The following is a 27,243-nucleotide window of genomic DNA, read 5'->3' on the forward strand; positions in this document are numbered from 1 at the left end:
GCTGCACTTCACAATGGGAGTTGGATTGCATCGTCCAGGCGTTGCCAGCACGTTGCTCCCTGTGGCCCTAGGTGTTTTGACCCTGCTGCCTCTCGGCCTCATGGGGAACCGGTCAGAGGGAGGAGAGGCGGCGAGCTCGGCGCTGCTGCAGAGGGTGAAGCGAGGCTGGGTGTGGAATCAGTTCTTTGTCCTGGAGGAGTATACTGGGCTGGAACCGCTCTACATTGGAAAGGTCAGTGTCGATGCTGCACTGTATACACACACACACACACACACACACACACACACACACACACACACACACACACACACACACACACACACACACACACACACACACACACACACACACACTTGTGTTTTCATGTGCTTCACTGGAAATGTTGTTCTTTTGATGCGCTGAATAGCCGTCGTGGCCTGTTAGCTCGAGCAGAGCTGGACTGCCACTAAAGGCTTGAAGATCTGTGCGTGTGTGTGCAGCAACTCTTGTTTCCAGGTTCGATGCAGAAGAGTCCCCTCACACAGGAAATTCTCTCTTTCACACACGCACACACACACACACACACACACACACACACACACACACACACACACACACACACACACACACACACACACGCACACACAAAGGTAAAACCAAGAAGAAATGCAAAGCGTACAAGTTTTCTTGCCTGGTTCGTAAAAAATGTTTCACTCAATGTAGCTGATAAACTCAATGTAGGTGTTGCAAAGCCAAACAACAGGGAAGCTCTGCAGCCCAGAGGTTACATGTAACTCTGCTCGAGCTGAGCACATGAATGCAAAAAAGTGCATCATGTGTGGGCAGAGGCAAATTAAAAGGGAAAAAAAAAAATCTCAATTTAATCCCTGGATGCACTACAAGCTAAGGCGGCCTCTCTTGGGTCCACTTTGAACGGCAGCCAGACAGCAGTGATTGAGTTAATTGACTCTAACCGAAGCTTCGCCCGGCCTCTCTCCCTTCAGAGGCAGGCGGTGCATCTGCAACACCACGGACGGGCTCTGAAAAGAGCCGCTTGCAAAAGAGCGCTCAGGCTTGATGAAGTGAATTGAACAGTCGATCAATGGTTGTGAGGCCAATCGGAGACACAACAAAAACCCTCCTTTAACACCACCGGGCTTTGTCAATCATAAAATTGCCATACAATCCGTGCAGATTATTCAGAAATAATCAATTGATTTCATGTTTTCAACTCAAGCAAGTATAAATGCTTTTAAGAAATAACCAGCAAAACAAAGGCTGCCTTTCTAAATCAGCCCTGTCGTTTGAATTTCAGACAACCATAAAAACAACAGAAACGTATTTTTTTATTTCATTCTCTCAATAAAAAAAAATCATGATGCAAACAATTGCAACGCTGAGTTTTAAAACGTCTTAGTTGAATAGACGTGAATTAAAAGGGAATGTGGGTGTGGTTCCAGGACGTTGAAGGGGACAATAATTCTCCCAAACTCCCCAAGACCCTGGAAACCCAGGTGTCATCCTTAGGGTCAATCCTATAGCTTATCTGACATTTCTCCACAGGAGAAATAAGCACCTCTTAAATATGTAATCATGACAAGCACTGAAGATAATTGACGTGTTGATAAAAATGTCACACTTCACTTGACCATTAACCTGCTGTATTCATGCATACAGAACAGAGACCAGCTAAATGTGTCATAAGTAGGTGTGTCCATTGATAGCCACTTTAATGTGTGTGTGTGTGTGTGTGTGTGTGTGTGTGTGTGTGTGTGTGTGTGTGTGTGTGTGTGTGTGTGCGTGTGCGTGTGTGTGTGTGTGTGTGTGTGTGTGTGTGTGTGTGTGTGTGTGTGTGTGTGTGTGTGTGTGTGTGTGTGTTATTTTGAGTGAATCTTCAATGGTTTAATGTTCCTTTTAAGAGAAACAAGCTTGATTGTGTTGTTAGTTGGTGGGATGTCTTGTCAGCGTGTGACTTTTCAGTGTGTGTCGTTTCCTTTGGTGACTGTTTCTCCATGTAAACGGATGATATTTGTTGACTTGTTCCTTATTTAACTGGGCGCGACTTAAGTATGTTTCGTAAAGTGAACATGTCTTGTTGCCAAGTTTCTTTCTGAGGATCTGTTTCTTGTAAGTGGGCGTGTCTTGTGGGTTTGTATCTGAAAGTAGGATTGTCTTCTGGAGTGGGCGTGTCTTGTGGGATGGTTTTTTGAGTGGACGGGTCTTGTGGGTTTGTTTTCTTTTGAAGTGGCCATGTCTTGAGGACTTATTTCTTCTTCAGTGGCCTTGCCTTTTGAGTCTATTTCTGAAAGTAGGTATGTCTTGTGGTTTACTTCAAAGTGGGCGTGTCTTGAAAAGAATGATAAGAGCAATACCACAAAGTAAATATAAACTAATGTAGAAAACAGTATATATAATTCGACAGTAAGTGGTGTATACAGAAATATGCATTATAAACATTGAAATATTACGAACTATATAACTGAAAAATACGTATACGTACTTGCGTATGAGATATCCTCCAGCAGATATTGCAAAAGCATGTGCACCGAGATAAAAGAAGGGTCTTGGGGAAGCTGTAAGTGGGAAAAAATGGGTAATTTCTGCCTCTGTGGCCTGAAAAATTCCTTGTAGTCAGTGTAGCGTATTCAGCTCCTCTTTCCCATTTCTTTACGGCTGCTTTTCACTCTAATTTTTCCAAGCTGAATGGAGTAAATGATTCCGACAGGCTGGGCTGCTACCCAGAGAGCCACTCTCGGCAAAAAGAAAGACCATTGTTGGACATGACAAAGCTGGAGAGAGCCATCCTATAAGCCTCCCTCTTTAGATTCCTTCCCTTCAGCTCAACCAGCCTCGCCCATCCTCTGTTGGACAACTTAGTATTCAGAGCTAACCGGGATGTCGGCAGCCTTGAGACTGTAGCAGGTAATTGATAGCCTGAGTGTCAAACTCCTCTCACAAGCTGGGGAGGACAGGAAGGGGATCAGAATGGGGAAAAGGGCGGATTGAGGCGGAGGAAAAGGAGCCGGCGGTCTGAGATGTATCACCACCGAACACGGAGCTGAAGCCAACAATCAGGTGTTGATTAGAAGGAAATCTATTCTGGGCTGAGTGAGGGTGGGCACGTTGTCCGGAGAGATAGGAGAAGGTCTATTGTGTGCAGCTCAGCAATGAGAAGTATTGTGAAGACTTCTGCTGCTGGACTACCACCGGCATAACAAGAAGAAAAAGTTTTTAGGCTTCTTTTAATGCCGTCTGCAGCTCAGACCTCGGCTCCCATCACACTTAGCGGCCTCAGGATGCCAAAAGGCCAGAGGCTGAAAGAGTGTTTTCAAATTGAATGCTGCGTTGTGCGCTTGCCACACATGCCTGGTGATTACATATGAGATGGATGCGTCAATGGGGGCATTTAATTTCACTCGGCGAGCGTGACGACACGAAGCACTCATCGTGCGCCGAGGCCCCTCTAAGTACAAAGTAAAGACTGATTGCACATCAACAGGCTGGCATTTGCACTTACGGGCCACAAAAGGCGTCTGATTGCACTGCAAGGGTCCATGGCAACAAACAGGCTGTAAGCAGTGATTACATCTGTGCTTACTGCTACAGTCTTATGGTATAAGTAAAAACACAGCACCCCTGGTTCAAATACCAACATAGGTCAAATTGCAAGTTAAATATGGACTTTTTTAGCAATTCAAATTATCAATAGAAAATGTATTTCTGAAAAGAAAGTTGTGGGAGTGAGACAGAATTGTGTTTGTCAAAAAGTACATACATCCCTTTAAGAAGCTGGAGAATATCTTTAAATCTGTAATTCAGACAAAGCAAAAGGACATTGGGAGTAAATAACTGTTCAAAATAGTTGTTACAATTGTAGTTATGCATCTTCAGAAATGCAAGTACACATTTGGTGTATCTTGTGAAACCATTTTATTGGTCATTTTAAAGTTTAAACATGTTTTCCAGATCCAGTCAATTTTTATTTGAAAGGCTAAAAAAGCAATGGTCACACCCTAATTCTGGGGTCTGAGTTTTATTCCTCTGCTCCTCAGTGAGAGGAACACATGTTTACTTGGATGGAGATCATGTGTGGGACTTGGACTCGCTGCTTTGTTTTTGGCATCAAAGACTTGTTTGGTTGTCTTCTGCATGTGTGTGTGTGTGTGTGTGTGTGAGATCGCTGTGCTGCCGCATTGTTCTAAAACTGTTAGCCGTGACCTGATTTAACACCCTCTGAAGCATGTCACTGCCCTGCTACATCTGGACTGTAACATTTCTCCTTTTCTTTTTATTATGAGTTTAAACTGCTGTGACATTTGCTGCTGCAGGTTTGAAAGGAAAGTGCTGCAAGATTGAGTGGTGAATTATATCAATTAAAATGTCTGCACTTATGGTGGATGGGTTTATTTTAAACTTGATGTCATTTTCTAAATCGCTGATTGTTCCTTCACTTTAAAGATTACATTTGCTCAGAGGTCTGTTAACTGTGTACTCAGGCATCAATCAAAAAACTATTTAATTTATCACCCTCCGTCTGCATTTGTGCTGTTAATATACACTAAAAAGTATGTGTAAGTTAAAACTCATTAACTATTCCCCCGCCTGTTGATCACTGGACTTGTGCTTGAGTGGACGCAGCTGCTTTTGTATAAGGAGTCAGTTCACGTAACATTTTCAAGTTAAAACACAAAACAAAACTTTCAATGCATTTTGGGAGTCCATCTCCACGACAACGGGGCTTGGAGCCACTGAAAACAACTTTTTGAGTCTGACTCCCAAGGTGGAACTTTTTGAAAATGATCCGTCGTTGTTATAAACGGGCAAAACGGACACTTGAAACACTTCATCCTGAGCAGATGAAAATGTATTCCACTATATTGTGGCTCACACAATAAATCCAAGAACAGCTTTGGCATCAGCTATAAAAAGTCTCTCCATCATTCAGTTATGTACACAGTGCCTGCTGCAAAATCAATACCCAAGTTCCTATCTGGTCTGGATTATTTTAACAGTACATTTCTTGTTATTGTACTGACTGATTGGTCTCAAGAGCTTTTATAGCTATGGTGCCAAGTCTAAGGCTTCTCTGCACTTATATTTCAACATCTTTTCCCACTGAATAAATGTGATCGACGGTGTGCGTAATTCACGATGCAATAGAGGACATAAGGTAATCAGATATCAAATAGGGGCGACTCTACTGTAAAAACATCCATACAGTATTTGAACATCTTATTTGTTGCAATCCCAAAATGTAAGATCTCAACCAGCAAAATTAAGACTTAATTACAACTTTGTTTGATCTGGAATTTGAATGATGAAATTCTAAACTTTCAAAGTGTACAAAGATCCAGAGGAAGCCTGAGAAGAAGATCCACTGCAGTGACCTCCCGTGGGGAACTCCTCACCAAAGAAGAAACTTCTTTTAACACCTAGGTTCTTTTGATACAACAACGATAGCGAGGAAACGGATAGACGACAAAGTTGGTTATTCCTGGTGACCCTCAACTATAAAACTACTAAGTGCCAGGAGAGTACGAACTGGGAGTCAAGACACTCTGGAGGCAAACATTATTGTTATTGTCCATGGACTCATGCACGTGCAGAACGATTTACTGCAGCTGTGGTGCGCATGCGCAGCAGCAACATCTCCGAGCCCGAACGTTTTCTAAAAGTTGCATTTTCTGGCTCTGAACACCGTTGTTGTGTAAGCGGAAACCCCGAATACAACAAAAATGTTGCGTTTTCACTTGAAGATACTTGCAAACAGGGACTTAGAGTCCCATTGTGGGAGTGAAACAGAAAGTATTTGGAAAACAAAAAGAGCAACATGCAAACTCCACACAGAAGGACCCTGAATCTGATATATTCTGGCTGTGTGCCAACATGGCTGTGCAGCCCGGCTTATATTTCTGTTCACCGTTATAGTCGTGATGCATTTTAGTTCGAATGTATCACCTCTAACCTATACATCATTTCTTCTATATACCGACTCGTAAAAATGGCTTTTATTTATACTTTTCTTTATAGAACAGTATGTTTGACTGCAGCTAAAAGTTGCTCTTGGGAAGTTTATTGTCTCCAGAAACGATGAACTTGAACTGAAGTCCTTGTAGTCCTTTATGGCTTTGTGCTCTTGCCAAATCCAAGATATCCAAGTTGAAGATTTATCAGTCTGTAGCATATCTGAAGTCGTGCTAAGAGGTGAGACTTTTGTGGAGGAGGTAGGTGTGCTAAATCATGTAAGAAACTGTAGGCCATCTCCAGAATTGCATTGTCTGAGTTGTATTTTGGCTTTGAAATGGATAAAATTGGTGACATTATGTTGCCTGGCATAATAACCAAGCATCATGAAGGTTAGTTGGTCACATATCTCAATTTTTAAAACCAGAATCCCCCCATACAACCAGCTTTGATTTGGTTTTAAAGTTAAACTCCTAAAGTAGTGGTTGCCAGGTTTGTTTGTTGCACTGATAAAACCTTTGACTGACCCCTCTGTGAACTCCAACAGCTCCACTCAGACATGGACAAAGGCGACGGCTCCATTAAGTACATCCTGACTGGTGAGGGCGCGGGCACCACCTTCACCATCGACGACAGCACCGGTGACATCCACGCCATCCAAAGGCTCGACCGGGAGGTGAAGTCCCAGTACATCCTTCGCGCCCAGGCCCGCAACCGCCTGACGGACCGGCCGCTGGAGCCCGAGTCCGAGTTCATCGTCAAGATCCAGGACATCAACGACAACGAGCCCCGGTTCCTGGACGGGCCGTACCAAGCGACCGTGCCAGAAATGTCCAGAATAGGTGAGGGGGCAGAGAAAGGAAGGGCAGGCAGATGGACGGAGACAGGAAGTGAATTGTTAGATTTTTTTTTTTTTTAAAGTGGGGCTGCTGGGAAATTGCAGCCTTGGTGAACAATAGCAGAGCCCTGCAGAGCCATGGCTGCTGCTTGTTCTTACACACTCGCCTCCATCTGCCTCATTCACTATTCATAAATGGGTTTTTTTGAAGTGAAGAAGGGTTCATTCGTGACCACTGACGGAATGAAAGAAAAAAAAAAAACCCACCCAACCAAAATGATGCTTATGGTAGATGTAATGATAAGGAATTCTGTGTTTTCATCTCAGGAACGTCAGTGATCCAGCTGACCGCCACAGACGCAGACGACCCCACGTATGGAAACAGTGCCCGGGTGGTCTACAGCATCCTGGAGGGCCAGCCGTACTTCTCAGTGGACGCCAAGACCGGTACGGCTGCACATGTGGTTCAAAAACCCATTACATAACCATGGCAACCAGTGTTTTGTTGTGGTTTTGGTATTTTGAACCAGAAATCAAATGAGGCAAAATATTTGCACTCTTTATTAAAGAGATGTCAGTAGTATTAAAGTAGAAATACTGACAATCCTATGTCAAATTACTCTGATATAGGAAGTACTCATTTACCTTAATGCAAAAGTACTCATAGGCAAGTAACGTAAGACTCTGGGAAAAGTATAAGAAAAAAACACTCTTACATAATTAAATGTACTGATCCACATGTTTCAAAGGAATTTTTAAAAGGTACAAATACAGAGTTAACCCAATTCCATAAAAGTACTGATGTGAATGTACTATATTCAAGTAAGATAGGACTGGTTACAGTTAAGAACTGAATGAATAACTTAAGTAAAAGTACTGACACAATACAAAAAAAGTACTTCGGTAAAGGCAGAAATACTGATTCAACTCATTACTGTAAAACTGAATATTAATCCCAAAATGTACAACAAGGAATAGGAATGCTGTGAGATGATCTGTCCTCAAAGCTCAGTCAAGTGTCCACTTTGCCGTCTGTGTCTTGTTACAGTCCGAGTTCAGCCGTCCGCAATTCAGTATGAAACGTGGGATGTCAGTATGCCTCCTGTTGTTGCTAAGAGACGATCCAACACTGAAACACCCCGCTCCTTTGTTAGGATTGACCGTAACTCCCGGCACTCCATGGAAAGGACGTGCGAAGCTCAAAGTGTGACTTCTGCGTGGAACATTGGGACAGATTGAGACAGACGGGTCTTCGTTAGCATGCCGAACGAGCGGCGGGAGACTTCCTCGCATAATTTTAGCCAAAGCATACATAATAGAGCCTCACATTAATTATATTCTTTTCTGATGTTAGGCTTCTGAGACATATAACGCCTATTTAACCAGGATACAGGTCGTGCAGCATTTTTTAGCATAAACCTCACAGAGCTAATCCAGACTTTTTGAAACACTGCTACTGTGCAAGTCACTTTCTATGCTATTTGAAGATTATCACAAGCATACCTTGTGAAAATATGAAACAGTACGTTTAATGTAATCCTACGCCATTTTATCAGGGTTACTGTAAAAATAAAGTCTGATTCAGATGTTTTTGTATCCTGAGCTGAGATAGTTGGTGTGGCCCAGATGAACCTGGAGAAAATTAAATGTTATTACTTTATTTAATTTGTTTAAATAAGTATTACTGTAAAACGAAAGTCAGTATAGCTGCATTTGTATTTATATATTACCGATATAAGGTGTTTGTCAGCCATTTTCATTTTGCTTGACATATTTAACTTGTGTAATACTGCGAAGAGTTTTATCCTGCACTGAGAACCGTGTCACCTCATTCCATCCTGCCATCCTGTCATACGTCATATACGTACCTCGTCTTTATATACCACCTCCGCCACATCACCCAGGGTTTGTCATGTCTGCCATTGTCGAAATCTTGCACGAATCCATCTCCTCAGTTTAATGAGAGCAAACCTGACTTTGTCCGCACAAGCCCCCCGACTTCAACTCCATGCAACACCTTTGGCATGAACGTATGAACTGTATCACACTCTCCTATCTGCTCAATGTGGGGTGGGAAACCCTTCATCTGGGGAGAAAACATGCTGTCCACAAACTTCTATCCTCTCTGGGAACAAAGCAGAAGTTAAGCGTTCGATCCAGAACACTCGCTCATAAAAATTGAAGCATACAGAATGTGTAATTAAAGCAGAGAACTCTCCTTTAGATTAAGCTGCACTACAGAAGGTTTCACAATTCCGACGGCAACCGGTTTGTTTCGCAGAGTATTGTTTAGCACGGACTCGTTTTTAAGTACAGAGACGTCCCTCTCTGTACATCCCCCACAGACCACAGCTGCATTTTCTCGACAATGAGGAGGTTTTTAACAGTGCAACAGTTAAACACGTAGAGTACAGCTCGGTGCCGCTAGGATACTCTCCTGTTCCAACCCCAGAGCACGAAACAACACTTGACCTTGACTGAATTGTGCAGCACACAATCGGCCCTGTGTATGGAGTTGTTCTCTTCAGTAAAGGCGCACAGATGCAATCCAGACAAAAAGTGCGGCGCTGAAATCCGGTGGAGCTGCGAGGTCAAGGCCGGACTAACCTCTTCACGTTGATTGTCACTGGGAAACCTACACGTCGTCCAGTTTGTCCTCTTTTAATTTTGAATAAAAAAAATTTTTTTTTAAATCAAGGCCAGGTAGTTACAGCTTCACAGAGGCAGTTGCTTTACATAGTAAATTTTTTTCCTGATCAAATATGAATAGTACTATTCTCCTGTTGCAACCAATGAAATCCAGACTTAAAAGTATTCTCATTCAAATAAAGACTAAATGAACTTGTGAACCCAATCGGTCTGAATACAAGACAAGGTCACCGTTTACAAGCCTGGAGAAAAGGGTTTTAACACCAAATGTTATTTCTAAAAAAAATAATAAAAAAAAAAGCGTTATTTCAATGTGACTAAAAATCCATTTACATGCAAACACATTCAAACAACATGGACGCCTGTCTTTTTATTTCCACGCATCCAATTCATTAGACGAGTGTTCAGCATTCGGTCCACTCTCAGGCCCCGTTAACAAGATGTTCCAAGAGAGAACGCATTGTTTTTGCGCTTTCATTTCAGAAAGGTTTTCCACTTTCACCGTAATGTTTTGAAAACAATGTCCATTTTTACACAGTAATCACAGAAACTCTGAAAACGATGTTGTTCTCATACTGGGCCACGAGTGAGTACTGCAAAATCAACATGGAAGAAGAGTAGAGCTCATTCTTAGAGAGAAGATGGATGTCAGTGAGAACTTTATGATGATAACAGCAGGAGGTAGCACTAATATAACACTAGGTGACAGTGTTCACCTAATGTCTGAGCAGCTCGCTCAGGGGTTTACCGATCACATCCAACATGTTCCTCTTCTTTCTGAGACCCCTGAACTGTTGTGATGAAGAACTCGGCATAACACCAGGGAAGTGAATATTAGACCCCGAATATGTGATTACCCCACTTTTCCAGACTTACTAGCAGAAAAGAAAAGAAAAAACAAATCTTGGACACATTTGGGAGGAGGTGATGTATACAGAACACTTTAAAATGCAAGTGTTAACGTTTTTTGCCACTGGTAACTATAATTTTGGTGTGTTAAAGCCAATGATGGAATAACTTGCCGGTGATGTAATAAAATGGTGAAAACAAAATTCTGAACCAGAACGTATATCATTAAATATGACAACCAGATCGCCAACTATACCCATTTTTGTTCAGCAAACTGTATGAAAATACTATATAGTATCATTAAGTTATTACATTATTGGCTGTATAGCCTTTAAAATGCAAAATGATCTTGTCACTGGCCATTTTTACATTATCGGTTGCAGCATGTTTATGTTATTATCTAAACTTCACCATTTTGATTTGTTAAAACCAAGAACTGACACAGTTTAGGATCCCTGTGAGGGGTTAAGATCAAGCCACTTTGATGAATGAATGGAGGAGAAATTACAGATATTTGTTGCCAAACGCAAGGAGAAAAGGGAAAAATACTCAAAACACCTGAAAATATACCAAAGTACAAGAACACAATACACATTCTGTGATTTCTCAAACTTTTAAGTGTTTCAAATGTGAATAATCCATGTTTTGCATTCCCAAGTTGGAAAGTCACAATCAGGTTTCTACCCATCAAACAGTTGCAATTACAAGCAGCTCAACTGATTAAGACAATTGTCCGTTTAATGTGAATATAAAGTGTAAATTGCTCTGGACAAAAGCCTCCAAGAAAAGCTTTTGTGTGAGACGTTTAACCCATTAAGGCCCGAGGCAACAACATCATCCCTCTGTGATTGTTTGCAAGCGTCTCCTTTTTAAGACCGGATGTGATTGCCATTTTTACCACATCCTGATTACTATGCACTTTATGGGACTCGGCTCTTTAAAACAACGGCATCATATAAGTGTGGAGAGGACTCCATGTGCTGTTCCAGATCTTAATGGATTAAGAAATCCAGCGAGAGAGATACAAAAGAATGGAAAATGCTTAAAGCTCTGATATGTGCCCACTTGAGTGAGGAAACCTTGTAATTTGTACTCTTTTAAAAAAAACCTTTCTTTTCTTTTGCTTCTGAACAGCACATTAACATCAGTTGGACAGTGGATGAGGCTTCCAAATCAAGCTGCAAATTGAGATGGAAGCAAAAGTGGATGTGTGAAGCAAAATGGAACCAAATCGGATTGACATTTTTTTGGAGGGAATACAAAAATATAAATAGACAGGTTTTAGACAATAATGAATGTTTCAAGTATGTTGGATCCTACTTTTCTGGTTGAACATCCAGCCTCTAACTGACCCCATCAACGTATATCATTTATTGATGATGGATCAAATAGTGCTGAATGCGTGTGCTGAATATTCAGCAACCAAAACGAGATTAGACAATGTGCACAAGTTAAAGCAGACTGATTATTACTTGGAGTCCCAGAGTAGCACTCTCACCTTCCGGCAGCTTCCCTGTAGCAGCTCTTTGGTCCAATGAGAAGTAGTCAAGGTTAACTTTGAATTGGATGGATAGAATGTTGATAGATAATTTCCCCATGGAGATCAATGAAATATACTTTCTTCCTGAGGCTTTCGTGTGCAGAAACTCAAATATTTAAGTTTTTTTTTTTTTTTGTTTCAGAGAAGACCATTTCAAATCAAGCTCTTCTGTTGGTTTTCCGCTCCTTCTGCCTCAAACATTTCCATTAAAAGAACAGGATGAGAAAATGTCGTCCATCGAGAGCCTTGACACTCCGGAAGATCACGGCTCTGACATGTGGCCTCAATCTGTGCCGCCAGACCTTCGCCAACCACCTTTACCCTTTCTCATGTTGTGTGTGTGTGTGTGTGTGTGTGTGTGTGTGTGTGTGTGTGTGTGTGTGTGTGTGTGTGTGTGTGTGTGTGTGTGTGTGTGTGTGTGTGTGTGTGTGTGTGTGTGTGTGTGTGTGTGTGTGTGTGCACGTGCTCTCAGGTGTGGTTCGTGTGTCCCTGGCGGACATGGATCGCGAGATCAGAGAAAACTACACTGTGGTCATCCAGGCCAAGGACATGGGCGGTCAGCTCGGGGGTCTCGCCGGGACCACCACCGTCAACGTCACGCTGAGCGATGTCAACGACAACCCACCCATGTTCGACCAGAGTGAGTAACACCCTGCTCTTGCTTCCTGCAGATTCCACATCTTTTTTTCTTTTTAAATTTCATTTGTTTGCATCAAATCTGGATAGAAATGTCACGATAAATTCCACATGCTGCCATTTCTGAATGTGTTCCAATACATTCATGTATATTTTATGTTTTGTTTTGCACAGTGGGAGGGTGTTATTTTATTTTCTTGTTGTATTTATTTCCATTCTGTGCCAAAAGCTTTAAGAAACACTTGTCCTTTCAGAAAAGAAAAAAAATCTAAAAATTTCATGAAAAAAGAAAGAAATAGTAAGGAATACACCCTTCAGAATCAGTTAAACTCTGATATAAAATCTGTACATGGAGCTGTAGTAAAGATATCTGAGGCCAAAACTCTAAAGAAATCCTAACAGAGGCGTGAAATGAGCCCAAGGTTGAGTTTTCATACTGTTCTTACATCATGCCTGCACAGTTTTGTCTGAAGACATACAGATCAACTACCTCAGTACACAATGTGTAGCATTAAAAGGAAAAGATATGTGTGCATTGTGAAAGAAAAACTCAATCTCCAGCAGCGTTTTCACCATCTAATCAAACAAGTTGGATTTTTCAAAAGTTGGGGGCAGTTTTTAAAAACTTGCTTTTTTTAGTGGCTCTGAGCACCATTGTCATGTAAACAGAAACCCAAAATGCTTCAAGGGTGACCACAGCTGGTCATGACATTGGCATGTTTAATTCTTACCTCGGATGATTTTCCTGGCATGATCAGGGCAGTTTTGTATTCATGGTCGGGGACCTTCAGTGGGATTTGAACCAGTGACCCAGTGGGTTACATTTGCTCTTCTAAGAGACAGCGGCTGGTAAAGACAAATTGGGTCTGCGACATCTGAAAAACCTCGGGCCCACGTGTTTTTAAAAGCATGGCTCCGGGTCCAGTTTCTCTGGATCATCCCAGTCTTTAAACCTTATGTCCACATCTGGCCCCCAGTTGTTCACCCGCTCCTCCTCTTCCTCCCAGACGCCCCATGCTGTCTCTCTGATTATCCCGATTCCCGCTCCTCTCATTACCGTGCTCCCGAGGTCAGGGGTTGTGGACTTCTGTCCGCGGTCATCCCAGCTCGGACGACTGGTGGCTCTCAGACAAAAGAAAACACCCGCCGCCCTCTCCCACCTCCACCACCAGTCCAATTAGGGCCATCACTCCGAAGGAACTCTGATCAGTAGTGAGGAGCTTCAGGGATTCCCCTCTGTCGAGCACAATGTGCAGGCATTTCGCTTTGGGCTGCGGGGAGCGCTGCAAATTGGGCAGCTGTCACCTCTTCTTTGAGGTTAAGCAGTAGATGAAATTCAGGAAGACCCAGGAGACGCCGCATAACTCAATCGCGAGGCGTTTATTCCCTGCTCCTCATTCTGAGGGCACCTTGTCTGCCGGTGACGATGGAAGGAGTTTGGCTCCCTCTACAGGACGGAAGGTGGAATCAACGTGTGTGTGTGTGTGTGTGTGTGTGTGTGTGTGTGTGTGTGTGTGTGTGTGTGTGTGTGTGTGTGTGTGTGTGTGTGTGTGTGTGTGTGTGTGTGTGTGTGTGTGTGTGTGTGTGTGTGTGTGCGTGTGTGTGTGTGTGTGTGTTTCTACAGGGTTGTACCAGATGAGCATACCGGAGTCGGCCCCTGTGGGCTCGGTGGTTGGGCGGATCTGGGCAAAGGACAGGGACATCGGGGTCAATGCCGAGATGAGGTACAGCATCATAGATGGAGATGGGAGGGACACCTTCGACATCAGCACCGACCCCACCAACCTCTTCGGCATCATCACAGTGAAAAAGGTGCTTGGGTTTGGACCCGTTTTTTTTTTTTTTTTTAATATAAATCCTCTGACACTCCACCACTGTGTAACTTCTTATTTCCAGTTCAACGTTCCCTCCCTTCTCCCCCTCCAGCCGCTGAACTTTGAGAAGAAGCCCAGTTACACCCTTAAGGTGGAGGGAGCCAACACCCACCTGGACCCGGGCCTCCGCCACCGCGGGCCCTTCACCGACGTCACCATCGTGCACGTGAGCGTGGAGGACGTGGACGAGCCGCCACTGTTCGACTCGCCGCCGTACTACGCGGAGCTGCCGGAGGACGCAAAGGTCGGGACGGTGGTGAAGACGGTGTCGGCGAGGGACCCGGACGCAGCCAACAACACCGTGAGGTGAGCCGAGGCGCCAGTCCAACAAACTGGGGACACACTCCCTGGATTCACATTTGGTTAAAAAGTCCCATTTTTCTTGATTTACTCACACAACAGCTCCATTTATAAAGACATGCACCGATCAGAGCTATTCAAGAACATTTTAATAGTTTAAACCAGGGGTGTCAAACATAAGGTCCGTGGTATGAAACTGGCCCACAAGAGGCTCTAATCCAGCCCAATAAACCACCAAGTAAATTGTAAACATTTCTATGAAAACATTGTTTGAAAACAAATTGGAAGCACAACACAAGCTGAGATATCGGAGATGCTGACATGAAAGGTAGCAAACTAGCATTAGCCTCAGAAGCCATGCTGTCAGGATGAGTTTGGAGAAGTTTTGGGGACTTTCACTATATTTTGTACCAGAAGTCATCATCAAAATTGGCGTCATGATGGGATTGCAATCATTTTTGGTGCAAATTGTTTCATTTTTGTGAACACCACATGTACTCTCCACTACAAAAACGGGGGGGGAAAAGCATTAAATTCTCATATCTAAGGGTTATTATGGCACAATTAACTGGTCCAGTCCACTCAAAATTAAATTGAGCCAAATGTGGCAACTAAACTAAAATGTGTTTGACAACCTAAACCCACTGTACAACAATGGTATATGATCAAAAGTATTACAAAAGTCATACAAGCATCTTTATAAAAGAGTCTTTAAATTAGATAACTTTCACACTAGATATTTGCAAAAGCTCTACTCACAGCTGTGAGTTATTAAGAACTTAAGTACAATGATTTGTTTTTCTTTCATAATTCATTTATTTGAGGTTCACATTTAGAAAAAAATCATCCACGTGAACTCCTATCTCAAAGTTTTGGAAAAGAATTCCATCATGCCAACAAAGTGCAATCATTAATGTTAAAGAAAGATTAGGAAAACAAATATTGTTCCTGTCGGATAAAAAAGAATAGCCCCACACAAGTTTTTAATAAAGGACATTATAGCTGTTTTTATAGTATTGTGATTATTGTTATTGAATAAAAATGTATATGCATTTGAAAAACTACTCAAGTGTCTTGACTTACTCACTCTTGTTTAGATGCTCAGACATTTCAGGATCCGTGTGTCTCTTTAAGAACCTATTATATTCAACACTAATTCCAAGGATATTTACTAGAGATGGGCAAATGAAGCTTCAAAGCAGATTCATGAACCACTTTCTATATTTTCTGACTCCACCAGGTGGCACTCTTGGTTTGAAGATAGAGGCTGAAAGACTGTCAATGAAGTGTGTTTTCAAACATTTATTGAACAGAGAGTGCCATCTAGTGGCTTCAAAACATATAGAAAGTGGTTCATGAATCTGCTTTGAAGCTTCATTTGCCCATCTCTAATATTTACTAAATATAGAGTAAAAAATTGTGAAAATTGTGAAACATTCCCAAATAAAACATTCATCTGCCAGTATACTACAATATTATTCAAATTAACACAAATTACGCTTGGACAACGCAATAGTTAAAGAAAACTAAAATATGAGAACATACTTAAAAAATGATGTGACAAAATGTAAATATGTGATTAAGAAATGTAATATTTGACTAAATCATAATCATAATGTGTAGTTTATCAACAATGAAATGTTTTAATAATGCATAGGTTTTATATAGTGCTTTTTCAGGACACAAGATGCTTTTGTTCATCAAAATCAAGTATCAGACGTACTGACCGCTTAATTTAGTGTTACTGTTACAGTAAAGGTCAGTAACTGACTTTGTCTGCATCATTTTAAATGGCACCAGATGTACTGTCAGCTGTGGACCAGCAGGGGGCCCCACCTCCACGCATGTCCTCCCAGCTGCAGTCTTCTGGTCCCTGAGCTTCCACGGAGCATCCCATCCATCAACATGTGTGTATGTGTGCAACAGGACAGAAACATTAGAGTGTGTTGAACATCCGCATGGCGCACACGCTCCGCTCGCCTCGCAACTATTCCAGAACAGATGTTTCCAGGCAGGTCGGCCGTCCAGACTGCACCCCTCATAAACTCATCAGACATAAAATCTTTTAATTAGGCTATAAATCATCGGAGGGAACCAGGAGTGTTTCATGTGGCGTCCCGTCCCAGCTGTGGCCCCGATTTTTAAGACCCGCCCCCCCCTCCCGGGGCTGAAAGCAGCACAGGCTGTGGTTGGAGATCAGATCTGGGCCGCATGCTGAGGTCAATGAAAAGTTATGACTCGTGCCCCATTTACATGACGATGTTTCAAGTAAAAACGCGTCGCTTTTGCATTTCCTTTTCAGAAAGGTTTTGAAAACTCTGTCCATTTACATGGAAACGGCACAACTGCTCAAGAACTATTTACTACGGCCTTGATGCACATGTGCAGTAGCCGCGTTTTCAAAAAGTTGCGTTTCCAAGGAAATGGAACATTTTCAAAAAGTTGTCCCTCGGGAACCGTTTTCTCAACCTTGCGGTTTCAGTGACTCTGAACACTGTTGTCATGTAAACGGACACCCGAAATGCGGCAGAAGTTTTCCGTTGTCACTTGTATAAATGGGGCCTTGAATAAAAAACAAGTGGGAGTTGATGCATGTAATACACCTGTCGCCGCTCATCTTTTATAACGCACATCCTTGACAGCGCAAACAGAAATCATGAAACATACAAGATGTAAAACTATCCCGCAGAATTGGCTCCGCCCACCACAGTAGTTTGCACCTCTGATCTCCAGTGGGCGATGAAAGATGCTGCATCTTCCACTGTTGTTCTTCTCAAAGAACTTCTCAAAGGTTGCAGTCTTTCACGCAAGATTTTTATTGATTTTTTTATTTTATTTTATTTGACTAAACCTCCAATCTGAATATCTCATTTGGATGAAATCCCCGGGGCATCGGTGGGAGATTGGTAAATTTCCTGTGTGGGCTGACGGGCAGCAGTTATCGGCGGCCCCAGTCGCCGCTGCAGCATCAACAACACGAGATGACAGATAACAACAAGCAGCAGGTGACCTTCAGACTCCCTGTCAGCCTCATTTCCATGTTACATCTTCCTGTCCTTTACCGACTGCAGCATGACTGGCAGATATATGTGAGAACACACACACACACACACACACACACACACACACACACACACACACACACACACACACACATTCACCTGCCATCTCTGACACACACACACACACACACACACACACACACACACACACACACACACACACACACACACACACACACACACACACACACACACACTGCAGCAGCCGCATTTCTCCTCTTCATGACAGTGGTGATATTAATAGAGATCCTTCAGGGAGATTCTTGCCAGCAGTGGAAGCTCTAGTCACGACAGCGCACACACACACACACACACACACACAGCTGACATCTGCCTTTGATTCAACATTTCATTTCTGCTCATGTAACCCGAGACCAATAGTATATTGGATGATTTTTGCATTAATTGGTTTCTCTTGTGGTCAATATTTCTGTTTCAGAGCTTCACAGAGCTCTAAAGACATATTCATACACAACAGCAGTGGTTTCCAAGCTGGGGTGTGAGACCCCCTCGGAAGGACACCAGGCATGGGCAAACTTTGTCTGAAATTCGATTTGAGGGGGAAAAAAAACATTTCATTGTACTCAGATGTGCCCTCTAGTGTTTGGTAAATCAGAGGACTTTACAGCCTTTTTAGAGGAAAAAATTGTTGTAAGCTAAAGCACTTGAGTGACAGTGTTATGTTATCTAAGTTAACTCTGACAATTGAGATTACCAGGTACTGAAGCATCGTTCTAAAATTTGGGGGGGGGGGGGGGAATTGTCACCTTGGAAAACTTTTTGAATAGGTGCCAATGTGGGCACCATCTAGTGGTCATTGCAGGTATTTAAAGGGAGATTTTCATTTGGTTCAATGGGACATGCTCTCACGACTCCTAATTTCTGCAAAAGTAAAAAAGTATTGTTGCGGGATAATGTACAAATAAATGGTTGGTTGGTTGGTTGGTTGGTAACTCAAAAACATGTGGGCAGAATTTGATATGAAAAATGCAAGCTAAAAGTTAATGAGACACGCAAGAAGTTTTATTTAAATGTTCAGTGAGATCTGGATCCTATTCTGGATTTAGGAACCCAGAGTTATAATTTGATATGAAAAATGTGAGTTATGAATGTACTTTATGAAAATAGGTGGGATGATTGATTATGTGGAGAGGAAATTATTCAATTTTGAGAGTGATCTGGATACAATCTTGTAATAGATGCGAATGAACGTGTGTACTATGTAGAAGCGGAAGTTGCAAAGGGAAACTTGTTTTGTTAGGTAGAAGCATAAACTCAGAGCTTTCTTCTTGTTGAAAAAAATTCTAAATCACTTTCAATGAGCGGCAGAAGCAACGAATGTGCTTCACCTTGTTTGCGATTGGATGTTTATCGAGCAGACGGCTTGGAGGCCACTGTAAAAGCCAGGATAACCGTTTAGCTATCGTAAACAGTGCAGTAATTGTGTGATTATAAATCATTTTTATGAAGTGTTTTCAAAGAGAAACTTGTAATTAGCACATCCATTATTCAGCATTCATCCTAAACTCAGTTGCATTCGTTTGGAGTTTATTCACTCATGTAAGCGAGTCGTCCAGGTGAGAGGAGAGCGAGGGAGCTGCTGGTCCGTGTGTGAGCGGAGCTGCATGAACCACTTACTGCTTCGCAGCCTGGAAGCGAGAGTCTTCACCCTCCTCCTCCTCCTCCTCCTCCTCCTCCTCCTCCTCCTCCTCCTCCTCCTCGTGGTGTGACTGTGGCAGGTTTGTTGTTGCATGCGGCTTTCAGAGGAACCTTTTTTGTAAAGCGGCCCGCGGTGGCAGGAGACGGGCCAAAGCGGCACGCTGCAGGTCTGCGTGTCCTCCGGCGTCTGTTTGGCAGGAGAAGGCAGATACTCTGATTAAGTTTTATCTGGAGCCTCTTCTTCTACTTTTGCTTCTTCTTCTTCTTCTGGTGCCTTCAGGAGCTGCCATCCAGTCTTATCACGCTGATACACACATGCTGCACAGGCCGGATTGTGTCGGCCAGCATGTGTAGCCCTCAGATAGGATTACAACAAGCCCCCCCCCCCCCCCCCCTCCGAAAACCACACAAAAAGGTGCACCTCGTTGGCCGCCGACACCCACACCGCACGCTGTCTTCCTGTCACCAGGTACTCCATCGAGAAGTCCAGCGACCCCGAGAAATACTTCTACATCGAGATCACTTCCGGGTTGCTGATGACGGTGCGTTTGCTGGACCGGGAAGAGATCGGCTGGCACAACATCACAGTCCTCGCCATGGAGATGAGTATGTCTGACGCAAACACATCCAGCTATCGCTGACGCTAAACTGGAGTCCCAAACAACACCTCTGTTTTTGGTTTCGTGCCTCTTTAGTGAAACTACTTGGATTTGACAGGCAACACTTTGTCTTAGGACCACTATGATCCAAACAACACCTCGCAAATACTACGAGATACTAACTTCAAATTTGACTTGAAGATTTTCATTGTTGGAGGTCACAGTGATCACTACACGTGTTTTGGTCGGGAGGCTTTAATCACTATGATTGCTGACACATGGTCGCTTTCATACACATGAAAGCAAACTGCAACCTCACAAACTGATGAAGAACATCAGAAACTCTTTGTTTCAGGAGAGAGACTCAGTTTTTGAGTCGCCTCTGGTGATGTGTGATACAACCGCTCTCTTCTACCAGATACCATCTCATACCAGAGCGGATTTTACTGATCCCAGTAATACAGCTACTATGCTGAAATGATATGATGCAGTTACTATACCATGCTAATATGATACTGACATGATGTTGATATATTGCCAATACAATACTGATATGATACCAACAAAACACAGATAAAATACTGATTCAATACAGATAAAATGCCCATGTGCTACCACTATGATACAAATATATACAATACCAATACTGATGCGATTCAACACTGATATCACGCAGATGTAGTGCCAATACGATAACCATACTATGCTGATTCAACACCAATTCAATTCCAATACTTTACCAACATGACACTGATATCACACTAATACAAGACAGATACAATGCTGATATAATGCCAACAAGATACTTCACACAAAAGTCCTCAAGTAAATCCAGCTAGTTTCCCAATTATTGATACGATGCAGAGTTTATGGAAATACAATACAGATATGATGCCTAAACGATAACAGTATGATACCGTTACAATGCTGCGTTGAAAGAAATATGATACCAATATGATCAATATATGATGGCGATATGATGCAGATACTATGGCGATATGTTCGTCCAATACCTAAACAATACCAATATGATAGTGATATGATGAAGATGCACTGCAGCTGCGATACCACAATGGTAACGACACATGCAATACGGATCCAACGCCAACATGACACTAATATGGTACAGATACTTCATACAAAAGTTCCCAAGTAAAACAAGCTGGATTTGCAACTGTGTATATGTATTTGTAATATAGAAGCATGTGAGTGTAACCCTTGGCTTGTGTTTAAAGAGAGCATATTTCTACATATTTTGGATTTAAAAAAAGCACCATTATTGTTTAGATCAGCTCCAGAGAAGACTGTTCACCTCTGATGATGATCTTCATCTCCAACATGTGGGAGCATGAATACAATCAGAATGGCGTCGCTGGTCAGGGAGGGAAGATGCGACACCAACCAGCAGGAAATAAGAACTGAATAGAACCATAACTCAGAACTTCTAACACGTGTAATTGGAAACAGTAACTACAATGTAAATATTAATATTTTAACACGAAAATCAATTGAGACAGACATAATTGGTATCAGAAGTTTGGATCTTCAGATAAATCCCTGCCTCTCGGATATATATTCTTTTTTTAAAGGCATAAAGTGGTGATGTCTGCGAAACAGTTCAGACAGAATAATGAAGATGACCTTCCTTTGCTTTGTTTGTTTGTCTGTTCACATCTTTGTTTGGTGGTCACATATTATGGGAGATTCGGGGTAATTCAATCAGCTGGTAATTGCATAAATTGCTGTGTTGGAGCGAATTAAACACGTGACGGAGAGTTAGCTGAAGGGCAGGTGGAGGGGAGATCAAAAATTGATGCCGACCAGAAGAGTTTGCAAACAATTTTATAATTTATTGGAAAATAGAAATCAAGAGCAATTAATTAAGTTAATTTAGTTGTATTTTATTGAAACGTGAAGAAATGTCCCTTGGTAGCCATGGTTTTATGTAGATTAAGTTATACTTTCAAATAAAACTCAAGTTTTACAACTGTAAAACTTGAGTTTGCATAAAACAAGGCAGATCATTCGAAAATAATAAATAAATAAAACATTATTCATTATAGAAGTTATTTAATCAAATTAAAATTGTTTTTGTTCTTTAAGCAGCTAAATGGGATTCAGCCGACATTAATTGTTTCATTTACATATTGTTTTCCTACTGCGACACTTCTAATGTAAAAAAAAAACATCTATTAATTGATTACTTTTTAATTGTTGAACTCTTTTTTTTTCCCTTTCATTTGGAGTAAAAACTGATTTGTCACAGCAGCTCGGCTCAGATTCACACTTTAATCGAGCTTTAATTGAACTGCTTGAACCCCGATGGGTTTCGGTTTCACTTGATCACAGAAAACTTTCTCCCGGAGTTAAAGTGACACACAGGAAGTCGACCTTCAGAGAAAAGTCACACCGGCTGACCGATCCATCATGTGATGAAGCCTGGGAAAGTAGTTACTGCCCGCTAATTAGCTTTCTGCAGCCTATTACACAGCTGGTTAAGGTATGCAAATCACCCACTGTAATGAAGAATAATACAATTGGAATGTGAGTGCGAGGAGACGGAGTGAACCAGATTCACACTCGCAACGCTTCAACTGAAAACGCATCTTTTTTCCTTTTAGAAAAGTTTCTACTTCACACAGCAACATCTTGACCCTCAATATCTGTTTACACAGAAAAAGTGGGTAAAATCCCTAAACACCAGAAAAACATATTATAATCTCGGAAACATTAGTGGAAACTGGTGTGAAAATCAGAATAAATGAATAAAAAATAGATACTAAAATAGTAGTATGACACAAGAACAGTAAAACTGAGATTCAAATGGACAAAATTGTTTGAAAAGAAAAAAAGATATAAATACAAAATGTACATTAAAAGATATTGCTAAATACAAAGTTAGAACAGATGATAAATATAAAATACACAATTATAAAATAACATGACAAACGAAAGGTCAAGCTGATGTTAAACTAATCATATTAAAACATAAAAGAACAAGTAATGTCATAATGACAAAAGTAACTTAAAACTGACGTATTTTTTTTCCAAATCATTTATTAATCATTAACTATTAACTATTATCATCATTATACTCAGACAAACGTTGGAACTGATGTTAAAGCAAAGTTTAAGACTTTTTTTAATTAAATGAATAAGAGAGTAAATAAATAAATGTTAAAAGAAAGCAAATACACTAAATACTAAAAATTGATGTGTGTTCTTTCTGCAGATAACCCGTCGCAGATCTCCAGTGTGTCCGTGGCTGTGAGGGTCCTGGACGTTAACGACAACGCCCCCTTGCTGACGCACTATCTGGAGGCGTATGTGTGTGAACACGCCAAAGCAGGACAGGTAGGAACACTTCAGGTCCAAACAGGAACAGTTGTGCTACAAAAGCCTGTAAAGCGACTGACATGAGGGAGAATGCAGCAGAAGCAGAGGGCCAGATGAAAACAGATTATTCAATGATGAAATTGTAGCTTCTAATTTAACATAAACAGCAAACCTGGAAATGTTTTGGTTTTTTTTTTTTTATATAGAATGTAAGTATGTGTTCATTTCTATTTCAAATGCATACATATTTCATAAATATTTAATTATAGTTATAACTTTTATTGGATTTAAACTCTGTTTTACAACCAAAGCCACTTGTTTCCTTGCAGATCTTATCACATTAAAAAAACATTATACCAAAAAGGTTCAATCATCTGTACGGTAATCAATTAACTTTCATCTATATGTATGATTTTTTACACTTATTTTTGGTTAACTTATTTGGTGTGTAACTTAATGCTTATTAAATAATTGTATCTCACTGTTCTCTAGATTATCAATATCATTTTGGGGAGAAAAACATTTTATATGGTATATTTATTTATTTATATCAAATTTTAACAGGCCTGTGGGCATACATTCATTTGTTTTTCTGCTTTAATCTGCTAAAGAGTGGCAAAATATTTTATGTATTTGTGTGATGTCATGTGTTCTTCTGAGACTAAATTAGAATTGAATGCTCAATTATATGTATATAGCATTTATATTATAATGGTAGTTTCAAATAGTTTTGCGCCTGAAGACACTATGAAAGTAGTTCAAATTGACCGCGATGAAGTGAAAAGTTCAACTGTACATAAACGGATTGAATTTAGTGGCACAGAAGCCGTCCCTCCTGTTTATACGTTACAATTTTTTGGACTAAAAAGCAGCTGACGATGCCAAATATAAACACACCAACAGCTGATTCGTGTCATTAACGGAGCGCTTTAACGCCACTCCGCTGTGCTGAGTGGCAACAAAGCATGAAATGTGATTATGTCTGTTGGTTTTCATCCAGCTGATCCAGACCGTGACGGCCGTGGATCCAGACGAGCCTCTGGGAGGGCAACACTTCTACTACAGCCTGGCGCCAGAGGCGGTAAACAACCCCAACTTCACCCTCAGGGACAACCAAGGTAACCCCATCGACCGGTCCCACCGTTGGTCAGTTCTGATTAAAGCCTGTGCAGCAGCGAACAAGCAAGAGTTTTGTCCACGTGGTTCAAACTATGTAATGGAGGGGGGGGCGCCAGAGAGCCACGTTGTGCTCTTAATTTATGAGAACTTGTGACAAAAACACAACAAAAAAAGTACAAAATCACTAAACAGTCAGGCTCCGTTTTGCGCTGCAACATATTCAAAACGATGCCTGTTAACAAAAATGCTGAAAATGTAGTTAGCTATGAACATTAGCATTTTGGTGACTTTTTTTTTACCATGTCATTTACATTTTTGCCATCTTCGGTCTCTGTTTGTGTGACGGTTTAATCATTTCCAGGTGTTAGATATTATTACTATTATTCAATCACCACAACAGAAAAGTTCTGTTTCTACGCACACGACTTCAGACAGTCGATATTTTCCTGTCAGATTCTTAAAGTGGTGATTGTTTTTCCTTGCGCGGAATCCTCCGCAGACTCCTCTCATTTCTCTCACTCCTCTCACTCCCACACTGTAACTCAACCTTTCCGCGACCTCCTGCAGACAACACGGCGTCCATCCTGACGCGGCGCGGCGGCTGGTCGCAGCACGACCAGTCCGTCTTCTACCTGCCCATCTTCATCTCCGACGGGGAGCAGCCGGTCCAGTCCAGCACCAGCCTGCTGACCATCCGCGTGTGCAGCTGCGACCACGAGGGCAACGTCATGTCGTGCAACGCCGAGGCCTACAGCCTGAACGCCAGCATCAGCAGGGGGGCCCTCATCGCCATCCTGGCCTGCATCTTCGTCCTGCTGGGTGAGTCGCCATCTGCTGCTCTGACCTTTTGCCATTTATTCAGGCGGAGGCTTTGTTTAGGGAGCGTGCGCGCGACTCCCGACTCCGAACAAGGCATTCGGAATACATTTTCCTCTCGTTTTGTTTTCGGTGGACGTCTACACAGACGATGTGAAGTTAAACGAACTAATGGCTCCAAGCAGCCAAAATAAGATGGATGAAAAAGCCTTGATAAAACACAAAAGCTACAAATTCAAATCCTGAAGTTACAACGCAACTACAAAAGCTGCAATATTAATACAAAAGCTACTAAATGCATACAAAAGATGAACCACAAATACAAAAGTTACTACATGAGCACAAAAACCTTTGTACTTGGGTACATTTCAGAAGCAGTACTTTCTTACTTTTAAGCGTAAAACCTTAGCAGTTCATATTTAATCGAGTACTTTCCACTGTTTTATTTGAATTTTAACTGAAGTCCATGTACTTCTGCTTCATTAAATAATGTGAGTGCTTGAGTCACATTTACGACGAAATAAAACACCTGAAGTTTAAAAAGCATGTTCCAGCATGACATCATCATCATCATCATCATCACGGCTGGGTTTTATTTTCTGGGCTATTAATTCTCCTCTCGTGTCCCTGGGAGGCCGATATGCATCTACTTTATCAGTCCCTGCAGACCCCGGCGCTCCGCAGGTCGGACCGGCGCCTCCTGAGACACAAAACATTCACATGAAAGATCTCTGCCCACTCGGGGCTCTGAACTTTGGATTAGACAAAGTCATTCTGGTTTTAGGTGCTTCAAAATGCTATTTTTACAACTCAGCTGATGTAAAAAATGTTGGGATTTTATGAGGCTCACATTGGCTTGTTGGTTCAGTCCTCGTAAATTTTACTCGTTTATATTCTGCATTTATATTCATTTGTTTCTTGTTTCCCCAACTTCTTTGAAATATTTTACTTGCAACAGCATCGAAATGAGTATAAAATTTGATTGTTGTATATGTTCAATACTATAAATGATTCTTGATTAAAATGATATTATGATCTGTTGCCTTTCCAGTATATATTTAAATGTAGCATCTAACTTTGAACAAAATTAATGCAGTTTCCTTCATGTATTGTTAAAAACGATATTATTGCTTACTATATTATTTCATGGTTCCAACATTTTCCAAAATGGTTTCAATGATTTACATATGTATTTTTTTTTCGCTTTTCCATCGGTCTTCACCTTTCTGAAACAATTTATTTGCAAAAAAAATACAAAAAAAGCATACATTTTATGGATTTTAAATAAAAAAATTATATTTTATCCTGTATGAGTGTTATATTAGTTTCCAATGTCCCAACTTTTTTTTAAACAACGTTCTTATATCGCATTCAGATTGCGAGTGAATTTTTAGCATCACTAAGGCTATTTATATTTATATTCCATTGGTTTGAACATGACGACACTGAGCGTCACTGCGTGTGTACTCACAGGTTTTTCCTTTCCATTTGTTGCAAACAGTGATGATCCTGCTCATGCTCTCCCTGCGGACGCACCGGAAGAAGCCCTACCTGTGCGACGAGGAGGAGAACGTGCACGAGAACATCGTGCGCTACGACGACGAAGGCGGCGGCGAGGAGGACACCGAGGCCTTCGACATCGCCGCCATGTGGAACCCCCGCGAGGCTCACCACCACCAGCCGGGCAAGCTGCGTCAGGACATGCTGCCGGAGATCGAGAGCCTGTCCCGCTACGTCCCGCAGGCCTGCGTCATGGGCGGCGGCGGCGACAGCAACGTGCACGGCTACGTGCTGGCGAAGCTCCTGGAGGCCGACGTGGACCCGTGCGCGCCGCCTTACGACTCGCTGCAGACCTACGCCTACGAGGGCGAGGGCTCGGTGGCCGAGTCGCTCAGCTCGCTCCAGTCGGGGACGTCGAACACCGACCACGAGTACGACTACCTGAACGACTGGGGGCCGCGCTTTAAAAAACTGGCCGAGATGTACGGCGTGCTGGAGACGACCAGCCCCCCCATGTGGTAG

General features: G+C 41.9%; 1 protein-coding gene across 1 annotated transcript; it reads left to right on the forward strand.

The window, feature by feature from the left end:
* Positions 1-4: 4 nt before the first annotated feature.
* Positions 5-27,243, forward strand: LOC308144345 (cadherin-20-like; the record flags this gene model as incomplete). The annotated part of the gene is made up of 11 exons (XM_080515444.1): positions 5-232; positions 6,492-6,786; positions 7,110-7,229; positions 12,293-12,460; positions 14,081-14,268; positions 14,383-14,636; positions 19,821-19,957; positions 23,183-23,304; positions 24,287-24,404; positions 24,973-25,224; positions 26,723-27,243. Exons 1-11 carry the CDS (start codon positions 14-16, stop codon positions 27,241-27,243), a joined length of 2,394 nt encoding a protein of 797 aa, XP_080371570.1. The 5' UTR covers positions 5-13.

Source organism: Blennius ocellaris, assembly GCF_963422515.1.
Source record: "Blennius ocellaris genome assembly, chromosome: 19".
Classification (NCBI taxonomy): domain Eukaryota; kingdom Metazoa; phylum Chordata; class Actinopteri; order Blenniiformes; family Blenniidae; genus Blennius; species Blennius ocellaris.